Raw genomic sequence first — 22,924 nt, 5'->3', positions numbered from 1 at the left:
TCTGAATAGGTACCAAGAATTTGGGAATCGCAATGCTAAAGAGAATCTGAGGCAGTTAATTTGTTACTGACATAAATAGACAGACATAGAGCTAGACATATACACACCCATGCAAGAGTACACATACTCATTACTATGAGAACTTAGGTGTTTTGACTATTTTGGCTTTATGTTGATGGAATTTTTCTGTATTCTGAAGTTAACCTACTGAAAATTACAAAGTGAATGTCATGGAGAAGGATCTTGAGTCTAGTAACTCTTCATATCTTCATACAAAAAGCACTTAAATCTTCAATCTATTCTTACAGTCCCCCAATATTTTAAGTTTTTAACCTCTAGAGGCTATATTTTGGGTCTTCATGTTAAGAAATGCTGATTTTTCTTGATAGGTTTAGGTGTAATAAAAAAACTAAACAATTCCCTGCAGTTGGAGATGCTGCACGGTGAATTTTGGTATAGGCTACCTACTTTCTGAGAGGAATAAGATACGATTTAACAAGTTGAGTGATAGTTTACAGTGATTGGAGTCGTATTTTAAGGATACAGTTTCTGAATTCTGTGATGTCTCAGATAATGTAGGCAAAGTTTTGCTTAAAGCAACCTACCGTGTGTTAAACACTTTACTAGGGACTAAAAGGCCATTGTCCTCACCCACATGGGCATTATGCTGTGTCAGCTTCCTGCAGAGCATGCAGACTTTCTAGATTTAGCTTTTTACTTTTATTATTTTAAAAATCAGTTCATCATTAAGTGGTGTATTCTCCATGGTTGTATAGAAATAGTTCAGTTATTTGAAAAAGGAAAGAAAGTCAGCTCTTTAGTACTTTTCACTAGTAACTCGGAAATACAACAAAACAAAATACAGTATTTTTAATTTGTCATAGAAATGGTATTCCAAATTACTCTGCAAACAAATAAATGAGACAAAATAATGAAGAAATATGCTGAATAAGTCTTACACCTAAACCGAGATGAAACGCAGGCATCGAGGCAGGTACAAATGAATCTGCTCTAAGACAGGTCAAAGGAAATGGTTACTATTACCTTTAATAGTTACATAGCAAAAGAATGAATGTTTGATTTTAGAGAAATAGAACAGGTAAGGGAAATAAGTTGTGAAAGGGTATATTACTTTTTGTACCTTAGGATATTCTTTAATAAAAAATATGACAAGAGTAGTGTATGTACTTTTCTTTTTATCCTGCATATGGTATTTTAGAGTAAAATTTACTAAGGGATTAAAAAAGGTTTAAAAACTATGTTGGATAAATATCATTCTAATTTTTGTGATGTCAGGCGGACATCCTTCTCTCGCTAATGTGTTTTGATACCACAGGGGATAAAGCTTTCTAAGTATTTTTGTCTTCATGGCTAATGGACTTAGAGGTATGCAGACGTGAGTATCCTCCTCCTCTTCCTGGCTGCTTCCTTTGAAGTTATGTAAAATGAAAGAAACACTGGAAGGGCTGTGTTTAAAAGGAATATTTCTGATTATTCATGTAACATAATATTTTCTCCCCTCAATTTCCTTTCTTTTGTACCTGTATTTTGATAGTAATATAATAAAAGGGGGGAAATGGTGCTGAAAACTAATCTCCCAATTATCTGGTCTATTTCCTATGTCTTTAAATTGAAATAGTCCTTTCTAGCTAAGCATTCATTCTTCAGAATTTTTTTTTTGGTGTGACGTATCTGCCTCTCCTTTCTTGTAATCCTTAGTCCATGTGTGCCTTCCATTTTATAACCTCATTCATTCATTCATTGAATGCTAGGCACTTTACCAGGGACTGGTGACACAGTGCTGAATTAGGCTCCCAGAAGCAGACGCTGCCCTAGTAGATGTGTTCTAATGGAGAAGATGATACCACACAGAGGCGCTGACTATTCCCAGGAGGTTTGCTGACCTAGCTTATTGCTTTTCTTCCTGCTCCCTCCACTGTCATCATCCTTCCTGACTTGATCATTCACATAGATGATCAATCTAATATTCCATCCTCTTATTTCCTTGACTTTATCACTCCCAACAATCTTTGTTTTTCCACCCAATCTCACCCACCCATTACCTTGGATAATATTGATAAAATACCACCTCTAAATATGGTTTACAAACTTCCTTTCCTTTCCTGAACTACTTACTTACTTAATATCCCCACTTTAAGACTTCTATAACCCTTTTAGAACTGCTAATCTATTGACTCTACCATTTTTTCATGTCCATCTCCTCCCCACCCTCACCATGCTCTTACTTCTTGTCTTATTGACCTTAGACACACAGTCCTTTGTTATCTTACATAAATCTTCAGTTCATTTGCCTCTCTGTTCATATAAACTCTGCCCTTGGTTAGATGGAACTTCCCACCTCCTCTGCATTTGCACATCAGCACAACATACATCTGGGAGGGAGCACACAGCCACATTGACTAGTGTTTTCTGAACGACCACAGTTGACAAAGCGAGCCTTTAACAGATACGTTAACAGATATTCTACCACATGGCCTTTGTCAGCGTGCTTTTTTACTTTCTGAAAATGATTTCATATCTCCTCTCATACCTTTAGCTCTGCATCCTCACTTTTAGCTGATTATATTGCTGCTTCTATCACCGAGACTGTAGATGTAATCAGAGTAGAACTGCCACACCTTACTTCCTAGTCACCAGATCTAACAAACTACCTGAATCTGTTCCCTTAGATTCTGCTTTTGCTCTTCTTAGAATGATCCACTTTCCCTGCAATTGTGTAAGGTCAATCCTTCCTCTTGTATAGTAGGTCACATCCTCTGTCACCTACTCAAGGGTTTTTTGTTGTTTTTCACTTGTTTGTTTTCCTGCATCTATACCTACCCTTTGCATCATCAATTTCTTCCTCTTTGCTTGGTTATTCCCATCAGCATGCAAACATGTTGTGGTTTTCCCCCCAACACCCCAAATCACACCACAGGTTCCTTTCTAGCTACTGCCCTTGTTCTTTGCTCCCATTTACAGAATCTTCTCAAAAGAGTTGTCCCTTCTTCTTCTTGCTTTCTCCCTTGAATTTCTGATCAGGCTTATCTCCAATCCACCATTCAAGCTGCTCTTGTCAGGGTCACAGTAATCAGTAGATGGTGACACCATTCCCTTAGTTGTTGAGACCAAAAGCTTTGTCATCATCTTTGAATTTTAATTCTTTCACACCTCACCCCTCACACCCAAACTATCAGAAAGTCTGATCTGATCTTCCTCATATTGAGCAAATCTATGCCTTCCATCACTGGCGTCATATACTAGGCTGCTGTCAGCTCTTCACCAGACAATGTAGAAGGCTTCTAATTTGTTTCCTTGTTTCATGTTTTGCCACTTAGAGTCTGGTGCCACACAGTAGTTAGAATAATCTTCTAAAAATGTTTGTTCTGTCTTATAATTTCTATGCATGTTTTTCCATCCACTTAGAATAAAACCTAAAGTCTCTACCAAAGTCTCTACCATGGTTTTTAAGACCTTATCAGGAGCCAGTAAACTTTTTCTTAAATGGCCAGATCCTAAGCATTTTAGGCTAGGGTGTTATGTATGCTTTTAGTTGTTTCTGCTGTTGTTTCTTTCCCTTCTTTCTCTGTCTTCTCCTCCTCTTCCTCTTCTTTTTTACAAGCTTTCAAAATGTGAAAACCATTCTTAGCTCAAGTCATACAAAAACATTTGGCTGTGGTTTGTCAGTCCCCTGCTTCCAGGATTAGATGTCTGCCTGTCTTATCTGTGCTTGTCATCTATAACTCTTTGTCACACTCACTGGGATTTAGTTGAATCTTCTTGCTGTCCTTCAAATATGCCGAGTTCATTCCTACCTTAGGGCTTTGTATTTGCTCTTCTGTTTGCTTGAAATACCCTTCTTCCAGAATGCCCATGTTCTCTGCTTTTCTTTATTCTGGTCTCTGCTCAGATTTTATTTTCTTAGACAGAAAAAAATGTCATTTGATCAAACTTATGACTTTTAAATAGCTGCTTCCTCTATTACTCATTCTTTTTCTTCCACCTTTTCCATTTAAGTAGTTAGCACTACATTTTGGCTTAGGCCCCAAACCTAGGAGTCATCTTTGACTTTTATGTCACCAGTGTAGCCACATCATATAAACAATGTCGGCACACAGTAGGTACTCAATATACCCTTTAAGCAATAAATAGCAATTAAAGTTATTACAATACAGAGTGGTGAGTGTTTTGAAAAAGGAATCCATAGATGGGGTGGGGGGACTCAGTTTGTGTGGCTTATAAAAAAGTCCTCCCGGGAAGTTAGTTTTGGCCCAGATCTAACTGATGTCTGGGAGTAGCCAGTGCGAGGAGCCTGCATAGTAGTGATGCTGAGGGTTTGGGTAAGAGGGGAGGGTGTCAAGGCAGGAATCTCAGGTGAAAATGCAGAGGCCTTTACACAGTAAATGTTTCAAACTGGAAAAACCTAATATGGTTAAAATAAAGAATTAGTTTTTCCCAGTAAGTTTATTCTGTTTTTCCCAGTGTTTATTGGGAAAGTCTACTTGCTGCCCCATTTAAGATGTTGTCTGCGTTTACCTTCATTCTCTAATCAAACACACCGATAATTAACAGCTCAGCTTCTATGTCTTGAACCAGAGTGGCCCCAGAGAAAAGATTGACAGATTGGCCTTGGTCTTTCCTATAAAGGGAACCAAACATTATGTTCTCTTTTTTTTGTTTGACTTCTTTAACTCAGCATAGTTTTTTGGATTCATCTATCTTGTTGCATTATCAGTAGTGAAATTTTTTATTGTTGCATAGTATTCCATTGTATGGATATAGAACAACTTGTTGATGAATGCTTGCATTGTTCCCAGTCTTTGGCTTTTATGAATAAAGCTGTTCTGAATGTTGTATGGATTTTTTCCCCTCCTACTTAACACCTAGTTGTGCACTTGCTGAGTCAGTGTCTATTTAACTTTAAAAGAAATCTCTAAACTGTTTTATAAGTGGTGGTACTGTTTTACATCTCCACTAGTTGTGTAGGAGAGTTCCAGGTGCTTCACACCTTCACCATTCCAGGAGGTATGTAGCATTATTTTGTTTTTGGTTTTATTTTGCATTTCCCTGATGACAAATGATCTTGAACATCATTTCATATGCTTATTGACCATTCATACATCTTCTTTTGCAAAGTCTGTTATTCATGTTTTTAAATGGACTGTTTGTCTTATTACTATTGAATTGTAGGAGTTCATTAAATGGTTTGAATAGAAATCCTTTATGACAGGGGTCCCCAACCCCAGCGCTGTTAGGAACCGGGCCACACAGCAGGAGGTGAACGGCAGGCAAGCGAGTGAAGCTTCGTCTGCCGCTTCCCATCACTCGCATTACTGCCTGAACCATCCCCCCAAGCCCCTCTGTCTGTGGAAAAATTGTCTTCCACGAAACTGGTCCCTGGCGCCAAAAAGGTTGGGGACTGCTGTTTATGAGATATATTTATCGTTGGGAGAGACAGTCTACCATGGGCCCCGGATATCCCTGTATATTCTTTCTGGTTATGCCAACATGCAAGGCCTGACCATTCTTTATCCAGGTCATTTCTCAGGACTGCGTTTACAGTGAAGCAACTTTAGAGGTGAAGTTATATCTCTGTGGATAATGAGCGGGTTTGTTACTGTTCACTATGAAAGTGGTGATTCCCCCAAGCTCAGTGTTCTTCCCTTGTTATACAGTCCACCGCGTGTGTAGGTATCCATCATTCATCAGGGATCTCTGCATCATCCCTGTGGGTTGGTGGGTTAGAGAACCAACATGTATAATAGAGTCCTTTTGTCTCTAACTGAGGAGTCTTGTGTTTTCTGTCAGAATTCATGAAATAGTAACAGGCTAACTTAGCTTGTATGTAGGGTAAAATCTCAGCCTCTGCACAGTTCTTGACAGGTATTGCAATGTTTTCTCAGTCTGTAGCTTACCTTTCATTTTCTTAATGAAGCTATCTTAATAAAAAAAGAGCCTTTTGAAAAGTGGAAGGTTTACATTTTGATGAAATCCAACTTTATAGTTAGTGCTTTTGTATCCTAAGAACCTTTTCCTTCCTCAGGGTAGTGAAGATTTTCACTATGTGTTCTTCTAGACATTTTATAATTTTAGCTTTTACATTTAGGTCTAGAATTTAGGTCCACATTCTTTCATGTGGATGTTCAATTATTCTAACACCAGTTGTTGAAAAGATTCTTCTTACCCCATTGAATTACATTGAGATCTTTGTTGAGAATCATTGACTACATAGATTCAAGTATATTTCTGTACTCTCTTCTGTTCTGTTAATGTTCCATTAATTCTACTTTGATTACTGTAGCTTTTCAGTAAATCTTGAAATCAGATAAAGTAAGCCCCCAACTTTATTCTTTTTCAAAATTGTTCTATTGTAGGTTCTCTGCATTTCCATATTAATTTTAGAACCTGCTTCTCAATTTCTTCAAAAAAGCTTGCTGGAACATTGATGGTGATTATATTGAATCTATAAATTATTATTTTTTAAATGTATTTATTAATGGATTTCTTGATATTGAGTCATCTGATCCAGGAACATGGTATAACATCTTCATTTATTTAGGTCTTCTTTCTCTCCACAATGTTTTATAGTTTTCAGTGTATAGATATTTCCCTTCTTTTGTTAAAAATTTTCCTAATGATTTTGTATTTTTTTGATGCTGTTAGAAAATGCTATATTTAAAAGTTTTATTTTCTAATTGCTGGTAGTAGTTAGGAAAAAAAATTGTTTTTCTGTATTGAATTTTATTCTGTGAGTTTGCTAAATTCATGTAGATAATCATCTCATTTGCTAATAGACATATCTACTTCTTCCTTTCTAATCTGTGTGTCTGTTGTTGTTACTGCCTTACTGCACTATCTAGGACCTTCACTACAATACTGAATAGGAATGGTGAGAGCTGACATGTCTTCTCTTGTTCCCAATTTTAGGGGGACCAACATGTTGATTTGACCAACATGGAAGTTATAATACCTGGAAGACTTTATTAATGGGGACATTCTGTTCATTAAGTGCCCTATTCTGGGTCATTAAAGCAAATTAAAGCATTGTTCGGGTTTTTGGATGCCTGAACTCATCTCTTTAGGAACTTTGCTGTAAGGACCCCATAGAATGTGGATTCAGTTAGCTCCCATTTCATGGAATGGCATATTTTTCTTTAGTAAATTATGACTTGCTATTGATGAAAATCACCTGTTTCCCAGGGCTAATTTGTTTTGCATTATTGGGAACGTTTCCTTGTGCAACATTGTAGCAAATTAATAAAAATAAAAAGAAATGAAAAAATACATCTAATTTCCTACCATCCCAACTTAGCTGCTTTTGGGCATGTACAGTTCCTTTTCTTCCCATTAGATTTGTAATCTGTAATTTAAATAGATATAATTCTGGAGTTTATTATTAGTTGGACATCCTCATCATTTCTCATCTGGAATAAACACATACCTTCTCAACAGGCCTTTCTGCTTCTGATGCTTCTGATCTCAGAGTAAAAGTCAAGTTCTTTGGTGGCCTGTAAGGCCTACAGTCCCCTCCATCACAAATTTTTTCCAAATATCTGCATGTTTAGAGCTCTCACCTCCTTCAAACCTTCATTCTAACATTCAGGTTTGAGGCCTTCAGAGTCTTTTCTGTGAAGCTTTCTTTTTTCTTTGACCACCCTGTTTGAAATTGCATCCCACCTCCTAATGCTGCTTATTCCTCCTCCTGTTTTTATTTTTCTCTATAGCACTTAACACTACAGTGAGATGTATGTTAATTATTTTACATTTATTGTCTGTCATTCTTTATTCTTCCCCGTGGAGAATAAAGCTCCGTGCAGGTAGGTATCTTTGTCTCTTGTTCACTGGTTTTTTTCAGCACTTAGCACAGCGACAGGCACTTAGTAGGGAATTAACGTTTGTTGAATAATGAATGAACTCCAGCTCTTCTCATATGTATTTCATACTGCTGCCAGTGTGATGCTTCCAAACCCCCTGGAAAAGCTGTTTGTGTGGCGGTGCTCTACCACTCCAGGACCTGGCGTCTATCTTCAGTTGTATGTGCTATGTGCTTTTGTTTTTCTTTTTGGGTGTGTGCTTTTGTGTGATGTTTTAGTCTGAAAGATATTCTTGTCTAAGTCTTTGCCTCCCTAACTCTTACATACCTTCCCTTTGGCTTCCCTTGTCCGTTCTGCCAAGTTGGGTGTTCCTCCTTTGGTCCCTTGGTGGCATGTTAGAGGAATTAGACTGCACTGAATAGTACTGTTTCCTTGCTTGGGTTTCTCCTTCCATACTTAGGTTTTGATAATCTCTGTGTCTGTATTGCCTTGAACTAGGTGCTTAATGATTTACAGCTTTTTCTGTGTTGCATGGAATATTAATTTTAATAGGGTCATTCTTGTATTAAGTTTTGGTTTTTATTTTGCATGTGCCTAAAACACATTGGTATATTTTCAGATATTTCCTATGTTTTCCATGATAGTCTGGATTTGACAAAGCAATTATTTTAATTTGAAAACCTTTTGATATTATGTTGCTATCTTTTGTGGATACCATGGATTATAGATTTATGGGCAGAAGTAAGGAAATCATCCTCTCAAAATAGTGCTACTCAGGGTAGTTGTGTGCCACTGTTAATATGAAAGGTGGGATTAATGTAGTTACTATTTTAATGGATAATCTTCACACAACATGAATTAAATTTTTTAAACTTATTTTACAGGGAAGTGTTAAGAGTAGTCGACAGATCTCACCTCAGGAATTCATCCATGAACTGAAGATGGGGTCTGCAGATGAGAGGCTTTTCACGTGCCTGGAGTCCCTCCGTGTGTCTTTGACGAGTAATCCCGTGAGGTAATTGTCTATCTGAATATGAGGGCATATTACTGAATTAAACAGATGCCATGATCTGCCACTTTTATGCAGTACTTCATGGTGCCTGTGAGTAAATAGGTGGTCTATCTCAACAACTTCTCAAGGTAAAAATTGAATACATAATTTTTATATGCATGTGGAAATACAGTCTCAATAGTACCTTTTGTGTTTATTACTGAGTGATATATAGCCTGTGGACTTTTAAAAAAGTCATTCTTTTTTTTTTAGAATTTTTAAAAGCTTAAGGTGTTTTTCAAAAGAGAACAGTCATCAGAAACTGTCAATTTAATGGGGCTGAGTTTCACTCTGAATTTTGGTATTGTACATATATATTGGCTCATTCCTGTTTGATATAGCAGGAAATACTATTAATTTATTATTTCCTTTATTGGAATTGGTATCTTTATAGGAGCCCATAGGTTAGCGTTGTCAGACTTAGCAAATAAAAATATAGGACGCCCAGTAAAATCTGGGTTTTAGACGTAGTTACGTTAAAAAATTATTTGTTGTTTTTCCAGAATTCCAAATTTAACTGGGTGCCCTGTATCTAGCTACTGTAACTACAATAGGTGTCTTGATAAATCAGTTTTTAGACCTTTTAGTCCAGCATATTCTTGAAAAATTTTAAGTAGGAATTGTTATAAAATGTCTGAACAGTCATAGAATCAGAATTTCTGAGCTGCAAGAGTCTAAGGTAGATTAGTTTTGATTTCTTATTGTATAATGAATGCTTATTTCTGCATAAATATATATAAATATCTTCTAGCCCTAGCTCTATATACATATATATGTATGCATATATGTGTGTGTGTGTGTATAAAGTATAGACAAAGGGCTAGAGGGCCAGAATGAAAAACTATGATTGGAGGTTAATGATATATAAAAGAATTTTTTTGATACTCTGATATTCCGGATGTTTCTGAAGTTTGGCTATAGTATGATAAAGATCCTTGACAGTATAAGCATTTAAAATAAAAAGACCCTACCTGCTGAGAGACATGAAAGTGAGGTTTAACTAAGGAGTATGAAGAGTGAACAAAGAATCTCTATTATTTCAATTTTATCTTTATTTTTCCATATTTTACCACTTTCAGTGTGTTCTCTAGGTTGTAAATTAATGGTGGGCATGAGACCAGGGATTTCATATGTCTTATATACCTCTCTTTACCAGGCACAGTGCTTTTAGCACATAGAAAGTGCTAAGTGAAGATTTGTTGATTGAAGCAATTTTAACCTCCTTCAGTCTTATGTTGGCTATTGCTAGAAACTAAGTTGAATTAGGAGTTTATTTATTTGACAGGTATAGTCATACATGGAGAGCTCTGGTCTCCAGCTTAATCTTTACCTGTTAAATGTTTTCATTTAAAAAATGGTTATTGAGCACCTGCTGGTTTCCAAGTACCAATGTTTCGTTTCCAAGTACCATCTTAGATGTGGGGCTTGAGTAAATAGCAAAGCAGGTCCAGGCCCTATTCCTGTGGAGTTTAAATGTAGGAAGAGGGTATTTTTGGGTCAACTGGGGAGCTACAGTCATTTTTCAGGTTATCTGGCAGCTACTGGGCACTGGAAAGAACCATGGAATTTCAGTATAATAAGAAATAGGCCCTGCCATTACCTCTTCTAATTTTTCATGTTTTGAGTAGATGAACATGATAGTGAAAGAATAACTGTGAGAGGATTTTATGTATGAATTCAGGAATATTACAATGGATACAATTATTTATTGTGATTCCATATAAAGACACTGGGAAATAATGCTGTATGCTTCTTTCATGAAAGAATAAATATTTCAAAAATAAAAATTTGTGGAATTATTTCCCTGAGAGTGGCCAGTTCTATTGAGCCAATATACGTACAATAGAATATATTATCAGCAATTCACAAGTGTTGCTGTTTCCTACGAAGTAGTCTTTTTAATTGGAGAGAATAGAAAACCATATCATTGGAGAAATTTTTCTGAAATCATGGCACTTTACGTAGATAGAAAATTGAGACACTCACGAGTATTTCTGTGCCCAGTGCTCCAATCAGAGGAATGACTTAGCTGAACATGTAAAACTTGAAGCTATTTCTGATCAAATCTTTGGACTTTGCAGCTTGTTATGATGTGTCTGCTGATAAAGTCAGTTTTTCATATTTTCTTTTTTATGTATAGTATGTGACTAAATTTCAAGAGAGAAGGAATTCCAACTTTTTGTAAGCTTTTGAGATTATTATTAGATCTGTAGTATTATTGAGAAAATCAGAGTGAAATTCTTTAATGTCTGTGAATACAATTGAAAAATAAGCAAGTGAACTAATTAATGACAGTTCTCCGATGCTGGTTTGGGATCAGGATTTATTTAAATCAAAAATCAAGGAAAAAGTAGACCACCCCCACACCACCCCACCCCTGATATGCAGTATTTTAGAGCCATTCACCAACCTCTGAAACTCTGCATAGCAATTATGAGACATGTCATCCTTTGACTATCTGCATAGTGAATTATGTGAAAACCAGCACTTTAAGTACCAAATTATTGGCCTTGTTTTATAAAGAGTTGATTTGAAGATCACATAGTTCTTCTGTTTGAAGTTTTATTGATTATTCAACATCAAGGACAGTTTTGAGCTTAAAGACATAGTAGCTTTATTTTTGGAACACAAGTGAAAAGACCAATTTCTTCAAATTATCAAACATAACTTTTAGTGGATCTCAACATAGTCAATAATTATGTTTGAGCTTTCAAATACCCACGTAGAAACATAAAAAGGTAGACACTAACATCATTATGATTGATATTAAGCGTTTTAGTCCATACTCATCTTTGCATATAGCAAATTAGTTATAGAATGCATCTTCATTTGCTCAAGTTGATGTGGCCGTCAAGGATAAGGTTTCTGTCTCAGAAATACCAGTCTTCTTAGATCTTTGTGTTTTGTGATTTTAGGCATTATCTTCCTTTACTCATGCTTAACGTGTGCATTTTGAAGTTTACAAGAAATATTTTACAATTTATCATTTTGTTAGAAGATTTCTAAGGAGGTTTTGGAACTAGATTTGATTAAGTTAATAACTGTAACTTCGAGAAGATCAGTTTAGAAAATTTTGCAGTAAAATATATGTCTACTGCAGAGCAAGTAAGCAGCCTGTATGTGTCATTATTCCATTTAATCAGTGCTATGTTTGGAGTGTAGTTTTCCTGCATTTCTGGGCTTGAAAACATAAAGCTGGTAGGAGAGCTTATCTTTGGAGGTGCTGAATGTTTTGTGCCACGTATTGCACGTGAGGATAGAGACAGGAGGCTTGTGGCAAGCAACGAGATCACTGTATTTCTTGGTGTCAACCTGATCTGAAGAGAAAAAGTCAAGACAAAAATTTGAAGTTACTAATAGTTTGACTTACTATAAAAGTTATTTTTATAAAATGTTAAACATATAAAAAAGGTTGTTTGTCATTACAGTGAAATAAGTGCCCACTCACCTACTAATGAGGCTAGCATATAGATTACAGCCTATAACTTTGAAGCTTCTATGCCTCCCTCCTTAATTCAGTGTCCCTTTCTTGCACTATTCCGTGGTGACCACTGTCCTGAATTTTGGATTTCTTTGCATTATAGATTACCATATATGTATTCCTAATATATTGCTTGGTTTTACATCTTTTGAACATTATTTAAATGGCATCATCTTCCATGTACTCTTTGAAGACTTGCATTTTCCTCTCAGTATTTCATATATTTATGTATGCTGTGTGCAGCTACTCACATTTTATCACAATTAATCATTGTTCATACCTTGTTCTTATATTTTAGGAACGTCCTTTGTAAATAGGACATGGATGCTTTTTTAAAAAAATCTTGTCTGATAATCTTTGTTGATATCAATTGTAGAAATATATTGGGATTTATATGACATTTCATTTTGAATTTTCAGTTTATGCTGCTTTTTCCATGTTCCTCTTCCTCCTCCTCCTGCTCACCCCTCCCCCATTCTTTTCTGTATTCTTCTTCTTCCTTCTTCCTCAAATTCTTTTGATAGATTTTAAATTTCTCATTTCATTTTTCCTCATTTACTAATTTGGAAGACATTCTCTTCGATCTTAAAACAGAAGAGAAATTTAACATGCACACACTTAAAAAGGAAACTGTACATGTGTGTACTTAAAAGGGCCACGAAAAAGCAGTCTCTCTTCATCTGAACCTAAAATACGTTAACACCAATCATCCTCTCTTGATTTGTATGCTAGTTCTGTGTGATATTTTAATTTTCTCTTTTTTCTTTTTTCGTATTGTAAGTTAGCTATTGTTACTACTGAGATATACTACAAATATCCATTTATGTATATATGTTTATACACATACGTACTCATCATTCTTTTTTGGTTCTTGTGCATTTTTTTCTGATTTAACTTTTGCTCAAGTATATCATTACATTCCTCTAGTGAGAGTCCTTTGATGGTAAAACTTTCTTTTATTTGTTTGAAAGTGACTTTATTTGCCTTTACTTTTGAAGAATAGTTTTCCTCAGGGCATGAAATTGAGGTTTTTTGATATCTTTTCTTAGTCCATTGAAGATATTATTTTTTCTTCTGCCTTACATTGCTGTTTTTGAGAGGTAGGCTCTTTTATCTAAAACTCGTGCTCTTCTAGGTAATCTGCCTTTTCTCTCTGGTTTTATTATGTTTTGTTTTTGGTGTTCTATAGTTTGTTCTATGTGTCTAGGTGGAATTTCTTTCTTATTTGTTTTTACTAGGGATTTTTTGGGCTTCCTGAATATGATTGGTGTCTTTCATAAGTTCTGTGAAAATTTCAGCCATTAACTCTTTGAATATTGATTCCCCCCTCCCCCAGTTTTGTATGTGTTAGAGCTTCTTACTCCATACACCATTATTTCCTAATCTCTTTGAAGTTTCCATCTGTTTGTCTCTCTGTACTGTATTCTGGAAATACTTTGTAATATCTTCTGGTTTCCTAATTATTTCTTCACCATTGTCTAATCTGCTATTTAATTTATAAGTTGTATTTTAAATTTCCATTATTATAATTTCATCCTCATAATATTTTTGGCTGTTTCAGAACTCCTTATCTTTTTTCATAATTTTTCATAATGCTCCTTGCTTATTTTTATCCTATTTATTATTTCTCTAAACATATTAAATATTTTATATTCTCTGTAATTTTAGTAAATAAAGGTTTCCTAGGCTTACTCCTGGTGTTGGTTATTTGTTTATTTATTTTTTCACCTTTACTCATTTCTTATTTCTTTGTGTGTTTTGTAATTTTAGAGTGTAACCTCCTATTCCTTGGAACTTTTTCTTTGAGATTTATTTTGAAGATATTTTGCTAGAATGAATTAATGTTTTTCTACTACTGGGAACGTAATGATCCAGGGCCGCCTTAAACTAAAATGACCAGCTTGAGGTTTTTGTTTTTTGGTTTTTTTTTCCTCCACATATATGTGTGACTGGGTTATGAATTATCAGAAGAAATTTGCCTTGATGTCCCCCTTTACTGGGCAGGTTTATTGCTAGGTCACCTTCTTACTTAAGGTGTGGCCCTTTGAGAGCCTTGCTTTTTGCCGGTGTTTCTCAGGCTTGATGGTGGGCTTGAGGCTGTAACACTTGTTCCATTCGCTCTGCTCAGCTACCACAAAGGAAGGAGATGTTGGGTTTCCAGGGCTTCCTGTTTTTCCCCCTTAGCAGATGAGGCTTGAGGCAGGCTTACCTGTCTAAATTCCTCTCTCTTTCTCTCTCTTTAAATTTTGCTTTTGAGGAGACTGTACTTTCTTGTCACCTCAGACACAATTTTAAAATCATGTCTCAGTGACTGTTGTTGGGAGGGTGGTTGTGGATATTTAGTTTAATACCAGGAAAAAAAAAGCTGGATAAGAAATTTTAAATTATAAAGGCATTATATTCTTATGTCAAAAATCTGAATTTCTTAGATGGGTATAACCAGAAAAGAAAAAGTCTTCATCTCTTTTGTCATTTGATTATCAAAGCCTGCTGCTCAGTGGTGAACTGTTAATAGGGTCTTGTGTGCCTTTGCCCTAAATTTTTAATGCATATGTTAGTATTATATTATTTTACCTTACTGTTGCTTGCTTTTTTAATTTTTATTTTTTAAAGATAAACCCCAGAAGTTGCAGGTTTATTGCCCTGCAGGATATTAATTAGTTTTATATTTAAATTGTTGTTCTTCTTCTACTATCCTTTCTTTAACTCACTATATATCTTGTGATGTTTTTCCAATTCTTTTTGAACCAGCCTCACCATCTTGCTGGTTCTCTCATTAATGTGGTAAGTATTTGACACTGCTGACTTTATTTGGGTGAGCAATGTTTTTATATTTTTGAAAATCATACTTTGACATTAGACATTTGTGGGTGTGTTAATATTCCTCAGAAACATCCAAGAAATTCATGGAGAGAGTGAACCCAGTAAAAGTCTGGGTTTCCTACATCCTCTCTCCCTCCCATAGTTGGGGGAAGGGACAATGAATATGATGTAGAGATTGGGTGTTACTTGAGTGAGGAAGGCTTCTTGTCCCTCCTTTATTATCACTGCCAATCCCCCCAGGCCTTCATCCTTCAACCGTGCCTGCAGAGTCCCTCCTCTTGGTCAGTGAATTCTATCAATGACATTGTGGTGGGGTAAGGGTGGTGCAGGCTCTTTAGCGCACTCAAACTAAAACATCTACAAGTCAAACGTTTCTCTTCTTAAAGCTTTATTATACCATATTATGATTCTTAAAGAGTTTCTGTTTATTTCCTTGGTCTTACCAAAGATGCTTTCCTAGGAAGAAGTTGGAGATGAAATCAGAATCAAACTGTAATGCACATATATGTATATGTGTGTATTATACATGTTGTCAGGGTCCTAAGAGGAAAACAGGAACCAGAGTGCATGCTATACGCTTTTTAAAAAAGAAGTTAATGCCAGAAATTGGTTAAATAGGTGATGGAAAGACTGAGAAACCAAATAGGGAGCAGTGAGGTAGTGGAGGTTAGCAACAGCCGGAAGTTGCTCCACCCCTGTGCTGGAGGGAAAGGCAATGCTCTGGAAGCTCACAGCCTGGTGTAGTGTGGAAGAAACTGGATCCATGGGGAAGATGCAACTGTTGCAGAGAAACTGCCAAGGGAGAGAGAGGGAGAGAAACATCCTTGTTATTCTTTCTTCACCTTCCCTCTGGTCAAACCTAGCAGAGAGCAGTTGATTACAAAGCCTGGGAACTGCAGCCTGCAGGTTCAGCCCCTTTGAGACAACAACAGAACAGAATAGAAGTGGGGAAGGAGAGTGAGAAGAAATGGGCTGAGTACCAGTGCATTATTTATTGGGATACATAATAGGTCAGTAAGTGTTAAATTTTTGTTTTTTCCAGTTTTTAGTTTCATTGGACATTTAAGTTCTTTATTTTAGTATTAGAAGATATAAACAAAAGTGCTTTTATAATGTGCCTCAGGACTTGAATCAGGTCAAAAACTTTCTAAGATACAAAGGGTTACCCTGCTCTGAATTTCTTGAAACGACCTCTATTTAAGCACAGTCAACTTGGTCAAGTGAAATAAACAGTCATCTCTCAGGTCCTGCATTTGCTTCAGCACTTTTTCAGTATCTGTCTTTTGCTTGGCCTCCCAAAGTCTTCTTTCTCTGTGACTCACCCCTAAATCCCACAAAAAGAGACCTGTTACCATTTATTCAGTTTCCTGTAATTCAACTGCTATCCTGTTTGACACGTACACATGCAAAATACTGGGTTTTATGATAATGCTAATTACACCGTCTTTTTGCTTTTGCATTCTGAAATACATTTAAAAAGTAGATGCAGAAGCAGGGTAAGAAACAAAATCAGCTGTACTGCTGGAAAAGCTAGAGTGAAAAGCAAAACTGGGGCTTGAAGGTGAAATATACCTCTTACTTCTTCCCACTGAATCACTTACCATGTAGTCATAGGTAGAGAGAATAGGTAACTGCAGGCCAGCTTCCTATGCAGGCAGGAGCAATCTGTTTTTTTCTCCACTTTCACCAATTTGATAAAGTAATTTTTCTTGGGGGATATTCCAATAAGGAGGTAGAGGGAGTGACCAGAAGTAACGCCCAATGTTGCTTTATGGGGAATATAGTAGAAGACTATATGAGGGAAGGAGGATAATGTTATAATATGCTCCAGTTTATTTTTATTCTCATGGTGTTTTGGAATTTAAATAAAGACATGAGATAAAAGGTTTTTTTTTTTAAATCAGGCTTAGAAAAACTAGCAGTTTATACAGATTTACAGTGACAATTTCTGAATGGGCAAGAGGAGTAAAGGTGTTCCTTGGTAATGTACATTCTTGTAGTTTTCCTGTCTTTCCTTTTCCTTTCCTTTCTTTCTCTTTCTTTCTCTTCAGTAATGATGTCAGGAAGGTAAGTAATGTAGATGACTCTGTGTTTTCTTTCCTGTGCTGTTCAATAGAGTAGCTACTAGTCACTTGTGGCTATTTAAATTTAATTAATTAAAGTTTAATGAAAAAAAGGGCAACATTTCACGTACTCAGTAGACACATGTGGCTGTGGCTACCATATTGGACAACACATACATACCATTTCTGTTATATTTTATTATACAGTGCTGCTTAAATGCCTTGGTTCTTCTGAGTAGCTGCATATTTCTTTGATATATTTATTGCATGATTATTATATTCTCAAAGTTATGTTCAAGACTATGGGAATACATATGAAGTTAAAGTCTTAAAGATTAAAGCTTATTTTTTAAAACCTCCAAGGATGAGTAGACATTCACATCAAGAGAATCAAAGAGTGATTAAGGGAGGCTGCCTACAGCAGGAACTATAGTCTTGGTGGGATAAGGCTAAGGGAGTGGGCTTCATACCAACTATAAAAAGTAGGAAAGGAAAGGAGAGGCTGGTCTGACACGCAGTGCTATAGCTATGGTCCATGGTGGCCTTCACTTTGGCTACCTGTGGTCAGGATGAGGAAATTGGCAATATGGCACATCATAGAAACATCCCCTTTGGTAGATTAAAAATATTAGTGAGGTTCGTGTTTTTTTTTAAACAGAAATTTCCTCAGAGATGTGCTTACTTTTACCTCTTACAAGCATTTTTTCCAGGTTGTTTTCCAGTAAGAAGTCAAAGCGTAAGGTAGGATGATAATATTCTTCTTTACCTCTTTAGACATTGCCATATATCTTGGGATATGCCTTGCATTATTTATGTGTAAATTATCATTCAGGATTTGTAACTTTTATGACAGTATTGCTTATTAAAGAAATATTTGTTGAGAATTACCTCTAATTTTAGACCATTTTGCTTGCTGTTCTTTCCAAAGTGCTTTAAATGAATGAAATATTAATGAAAAATGCCCTGGAAGAAAATAGTTATTAACGTTTTCAAGTGAATGCTAACTTGATATTTTTGAAGGGCAAGCCATTACTTTCCAATGCATTTTTCACAGCAGCTCCAAAGCTGGTGTCATTTTTCTGAGAGACTCTCTAGAAGGTTGAATGTTCCCCACTAGTTGGGAGGCTTTCTCCTTTGTGTATTGTCATTCATACTGTAGCTTGGTTTTGGCTTATAGATATATTAAAATGTATTATAATTATTTGGTTTCAAAGTTAACTTTACCTGTATCTTAAAGCTTTGACTTTGAATGCAAGGTTAACAATAAAAGTAGAGTACATCGAAAATAGAGTAATTGCTTTTAAAAGAGAAATACATATTTTCTGCAAATGGTGAATAAGAGCTATATAGCTCAATTTATACTTGACATGAAAAGTCCTAGAATTCTAAAGTGCTGCCAATCTATTTTAAAATATATGTCTCCCAGTCTATTCAAAGTGAAATATAAATTGCTGTTTGAATAGCCAAGATTAATTAAAAAAATCCTATTCAAATATAAAGTCAGTTACAATGTAACATAGGGTCTCAAATTTTTGCTTTTAAAATAGAGTAGTTTGATATTCAGGCATAAAAGGGAGAATATATGAATGAAAACTAATTATTTGAAAAGATTTGATTACTGCAATTTGGGAAAAAAAAACTGCTGTTAATCTTAAACAATTTCTTATGGATGTAAAGGCAAAATATAAGAAACTTTCTTCTTTTCAGTCTGCGTTTCAGAAATGTAAACCTTCTGTGTTCAAATCTATAATAGCTATCAGTATGATGTTATTTACTGAATACTTTGGTTTCTTTGGTAAAGATAAATATTTTCAGTGGAAAAATTATTTGTACTGCAGGCACTAAAGCTTCTAGTTATTTGGTATCCTATAAACGAAAATTTATATAGTTTAGTTCTGAGACTAATTTTTTGGTCTTGACATTATGTGTTGAGTATATTGCTGAGTGGGTTAAGTAAAGAATTTAAATAAGATGATCCTTGTCTTGATATTCTCTGACATAACTATACATAGAGAAATATATAACTACAAATAAAGAAAGGCCTTAATATTAAAGGAGGCACAATATATTGGTAATAGAAGGAAGTTTTAATTTCTTTGATTCAGAAAATCGTATAGAGTAAAACTCTATTTTATACTGGCCACAGATTTCTGTTTATTTTGTTACAGGGGTAATGTACATCAGAAAGAAATAGGTATACTTTTCATATGTTAAACATCTTTTGTATGTTAAAATTTATAAAAGGTAACAGAAAAGAAACACTCACATTAAGGTTAGAACCAGTAAGGTCACCTGGAGTGTCTCTGCAGGGCCAAAGAGAAATTAGGCTCATTTGAACAGAAGTCCAGTAACTTTGTACAGCGATGGAAATGCTCTGTGTCTGTGGTGTTTCGAACTCATCACAGGTGGCTATCAAGCACTTGAAATGTGGCTACTGTGACTGAGCAATCAAATTTTAATTAATTTAAATTTAAGTATCCACATGTCACTAGTGGCTACCTATTGGACAACACAGTTGTAGAGATCAGAATTTCATGTAATTTTCCTTGTGCATTTGTTTTGAGCCTTTGCACTCTTGAGTCTAGGTATGGCTGCTTCCTCTGTCATGCTGTGAATTTCTGAGGAGGGGGACAAAATGTTCAATTGTTGTAGAACCTTAATATGGGGCTCAGAAGAGAAGATCAGAGTGCAGGTTAAATGAACTTGAATAGTAAGGAGAGAACAGGGAAATTAAAGCATAAAATGAAGTGGTATGCATGAGCCTGTCTTGCTCATTCTTCAGGATAGAAGGCCAGGTATTTTAGTGTCTATATGGACCTCCCTGTTACAAAACTAGAAGAGGTGCAAGCACTTCTCCTGGTCCTCACATTGCTAAGATTCCATTTGGAGAGAAATGTCTAACAAACATTAAAGAATAAATGTACCACCAGCTCTTATCTAATTAAGTCCTTAAGTATGTGGCATGGATAACATGCCACTAGAGTACAGCCGAGGGTGTAATATTCTACCTGTTTGAGGTACCACAGTAACAAGAGGCATACTGGGGAAAGTCATAGAAAATAGAAGTAAATAAAAGATATCATCAGTTCAGTCAAGAAAAAGTATGGGACCAACAGTAAAGCATAGAGAGCTTTTAGATGCAAGCTGGTCAGAGAAAGTCTTTCTGAGATGGTGAAGATCAGAAGGACAAGGAACTAGATAAGAGAAGCTTAGGCATTGGTGCTGGGCCTGGAGCATCTCTTGGGCAGCAGAGACCTGAGGTGGAGAAACAGTGGCAGGCGGATGGGACCGTCAGAGAGGTGGGCAGTGGCCAGGTCATGAGGGTCTTAAAAGTCATGGTAGGGAAATTGGATTTTTATTCTAAGTAAGTGGGAGGCTCTTAAGGAGTTTAAAGCAGGAAATGATGTATTCTAACTTACCTGTTTAAAAAGATCACTCCTGCTGCTGTGGAGAGAATAGATTCAAGATGGGAGAGAGTGGACAGGGAGAGCAGAGGGGAGGCTGTGGAAGTAGCCACAGGAGGGATGAGGGGGGCTTGGATAAGGATGGTAGTAGTGGGCGAGGAGCTGGGTAGATTTTGCAGATAAAGTGAAGTAGAAACAGTAGGACTTGTTGATGGATTGGATGTGGGCTGTGAATGAAAAGGAGAACCCAAAAATGGTACCTGGATTTTTGACTTGAGCAAAGAGGTCGATGGTAGAGCTGTTAACTGGTGTTGACTGAAAAAAAATTGCACAACCTAAAAGTTGAGAATTATGTTTTATTTAGCAGACTTACTGAGGACTTAAGCCCAGGAGACAGCCTCTCAGATAGCTCTGAGGGACTGTTCTGAAGAGGTGAGGGAGGAGCCAGGATATATAGGAGTTTTTGTAAAAAAAAAACCCCCAGGTAGTCAGAATATCAAAAAATTACTGCTAATTGAAGAAAACCAGACATCTCAAGTTAATGAATTTAGCAGTTTTCTGTGTATGGGAAGATGCAAGAGTCTGGGCTTTTTGAAATTGTTCCTTTGATATGCACCTTAACTATCCAGGGCCAGTATCATGTTTTTCTCCACCCTGAATTCCCTCAGTGTGCACCATTGGGGGTGGCTACAGAGGCTGATGTCTACAACATCCTTTGTGCATGGCAGGTGACATTCTTCATCCATGCTGGGAGAGAGGAAAATGATTGTTACTGATTCCATGCATTTTGGAGAAGAAAATCAAATATCTCTTTTAAACATGTTAAGTTTGATATGTCCAAGAGTTTCACAATTTGAGATATTGGGCAGGGAGCCAGATATGTGAGTCTGCAGCTCAGTGGAGAAATGTGGAGTGGAGATATGTACTGTTGTTTATATGTGGATTGTACATAAAGCTCTGAGAATGGCAGAGATCCAGGGTTGGGGTGTGTGTATGTGTGCACATGCATCCAGAAAGAGCAAGGTACAGAAGAGTTCCTGGAAGAAGCTCTGAGGAACTCAGCAATTATTTGTGGCACAGAAAGGGAGGAGAAGTCAGGAAAACAGATTGAGCTCTGGCTAGTGGGGAGGAGGAAAATCCAGGAGGCTGGTTTCCTGAACCTAAGAGAGGAAGAGTGTTTCAAAAGAGGCGGGTGGCAAACCACATAGAATGCTGCTGAGGTGGGGCGAGGTAATACAGTGGGAATTAGCAAGGGGAGGGCTGTTAGTGACCTTTGAGAAAAGTAATTTTGTGGAGTCTGCGTGGCAGAAGCCAGATTGAAGTGAGATGGAGTGAATGGATGAAGATGTACTGATTACACTTGTGATAAAATCATTTGAGACTTTCTGCTATAAAAGAAAGGAGAGAAATAAATGGGCAGTAACTGGAGGAATATCTGGGGTTACGGGAATGAAACCCTTTGAGCAAATGGAGAAATTTAAATTAGTGAGAGTTCAGACAAGGAGGAAACTTGAACTGGCCCTTGAAAGATGAAATCGTTTCATTGGTTAGAGAAGAGGTAATTCTGTGGAAGGGAGCATTATGAGTGAAGCTAGGAATGAACTTGACAGAATCAAGGGCAGATTATGGACTTAATAATTAAATTTATAGACTGATCTAATCTATTGGACTAGTATTGGGCAGTAGTAGCAAGTATTTAGGGTGGGAACAGATGGTGGACGGCCTGAAGTGTGATGACAATTTTTCTTTCCCCATTTGTTGGCTGTCAAATTAATCTGTATTTAAAATGAATAATTCAGTTAATGCTTTCCTAAAGTAATGATGCATTTGATACTAAGAAATTTGCTTACTAATACTTAAACTATTTAATAGTTTTAAACGATTTCAATTTCTGCAATATGTTACTTTTAATAGTAGGCTTAAGTTTTCATTAGAGCGCTTAGTGATATATGTTATTTTAAATCTGTAGTTCTCCTACTATCTTTTCATCTAAGGGTAAAGAACTCATGTTTCTTGTATAAGGTGCTTTGTTTTTCGTCATTGCAGTTCATCTGGTTTTCTTTACTTTTTATTTGGAATACTTTCTCTAGACATTTTATCCCCTTGAATATGTTGTAGCTAAAAAGTAACTATGAGAATGGATTATTCAGTTTGTTACTTCATTATTTCATCTAATATTAGAGGGGGGAATAAGTAGCTAGTTTTAAATACATAATTTCTTTAAAAGTCAATTCCTAGAAAATATACATATAATGGTTGTATTTTGAAGTTTGGTAGATTTTACAATC

General features: G+C 36.2%; 1 protein-coding gene across 1 annotated transcript in view; it reads left to right on the top strand.

The window, feature by feature from the left end:
- Nucleotides 1-22,924, top strand: part of DIAPH3 (diaphanous related formin 3) — a 569,503-nt gene that overhangs the window by 121,504 nt on the left and 425,075 nt on the right. Inside the window, exon 5 of the mRNA XM_059903469.1 lies at nt 8,699-8,829. Coding sequence (XP_059759452.1) covers nt 8,699-8,829 — 131 coding nt within the window. The remainder of the gene's footprint in view (nt 1-8,698; nt 8,830-22,924) is intronic.

The sequence above is a fragment of the Balaenoptera ricei genome, chromosome 18 (assembly GCF_028023285.1).
Source record: "Balaenoptera ricei isolate mBalRic1 chromosome 18, mBalRic1.hap2, whole genome shotgun sequence".
NCBI classification, from domain to species: domain Eukaryota; kingdom Metazoa; phylum Chordata; class Mammalia; order Artiodactyla; family Balaenopteridae; genus Balaenoptera; species Balaenoptera ricei.
Note: the sequence above shows the minus strand (reverse complement) of the source record. Positions and strands in the feature narration are given on the sequence as shown.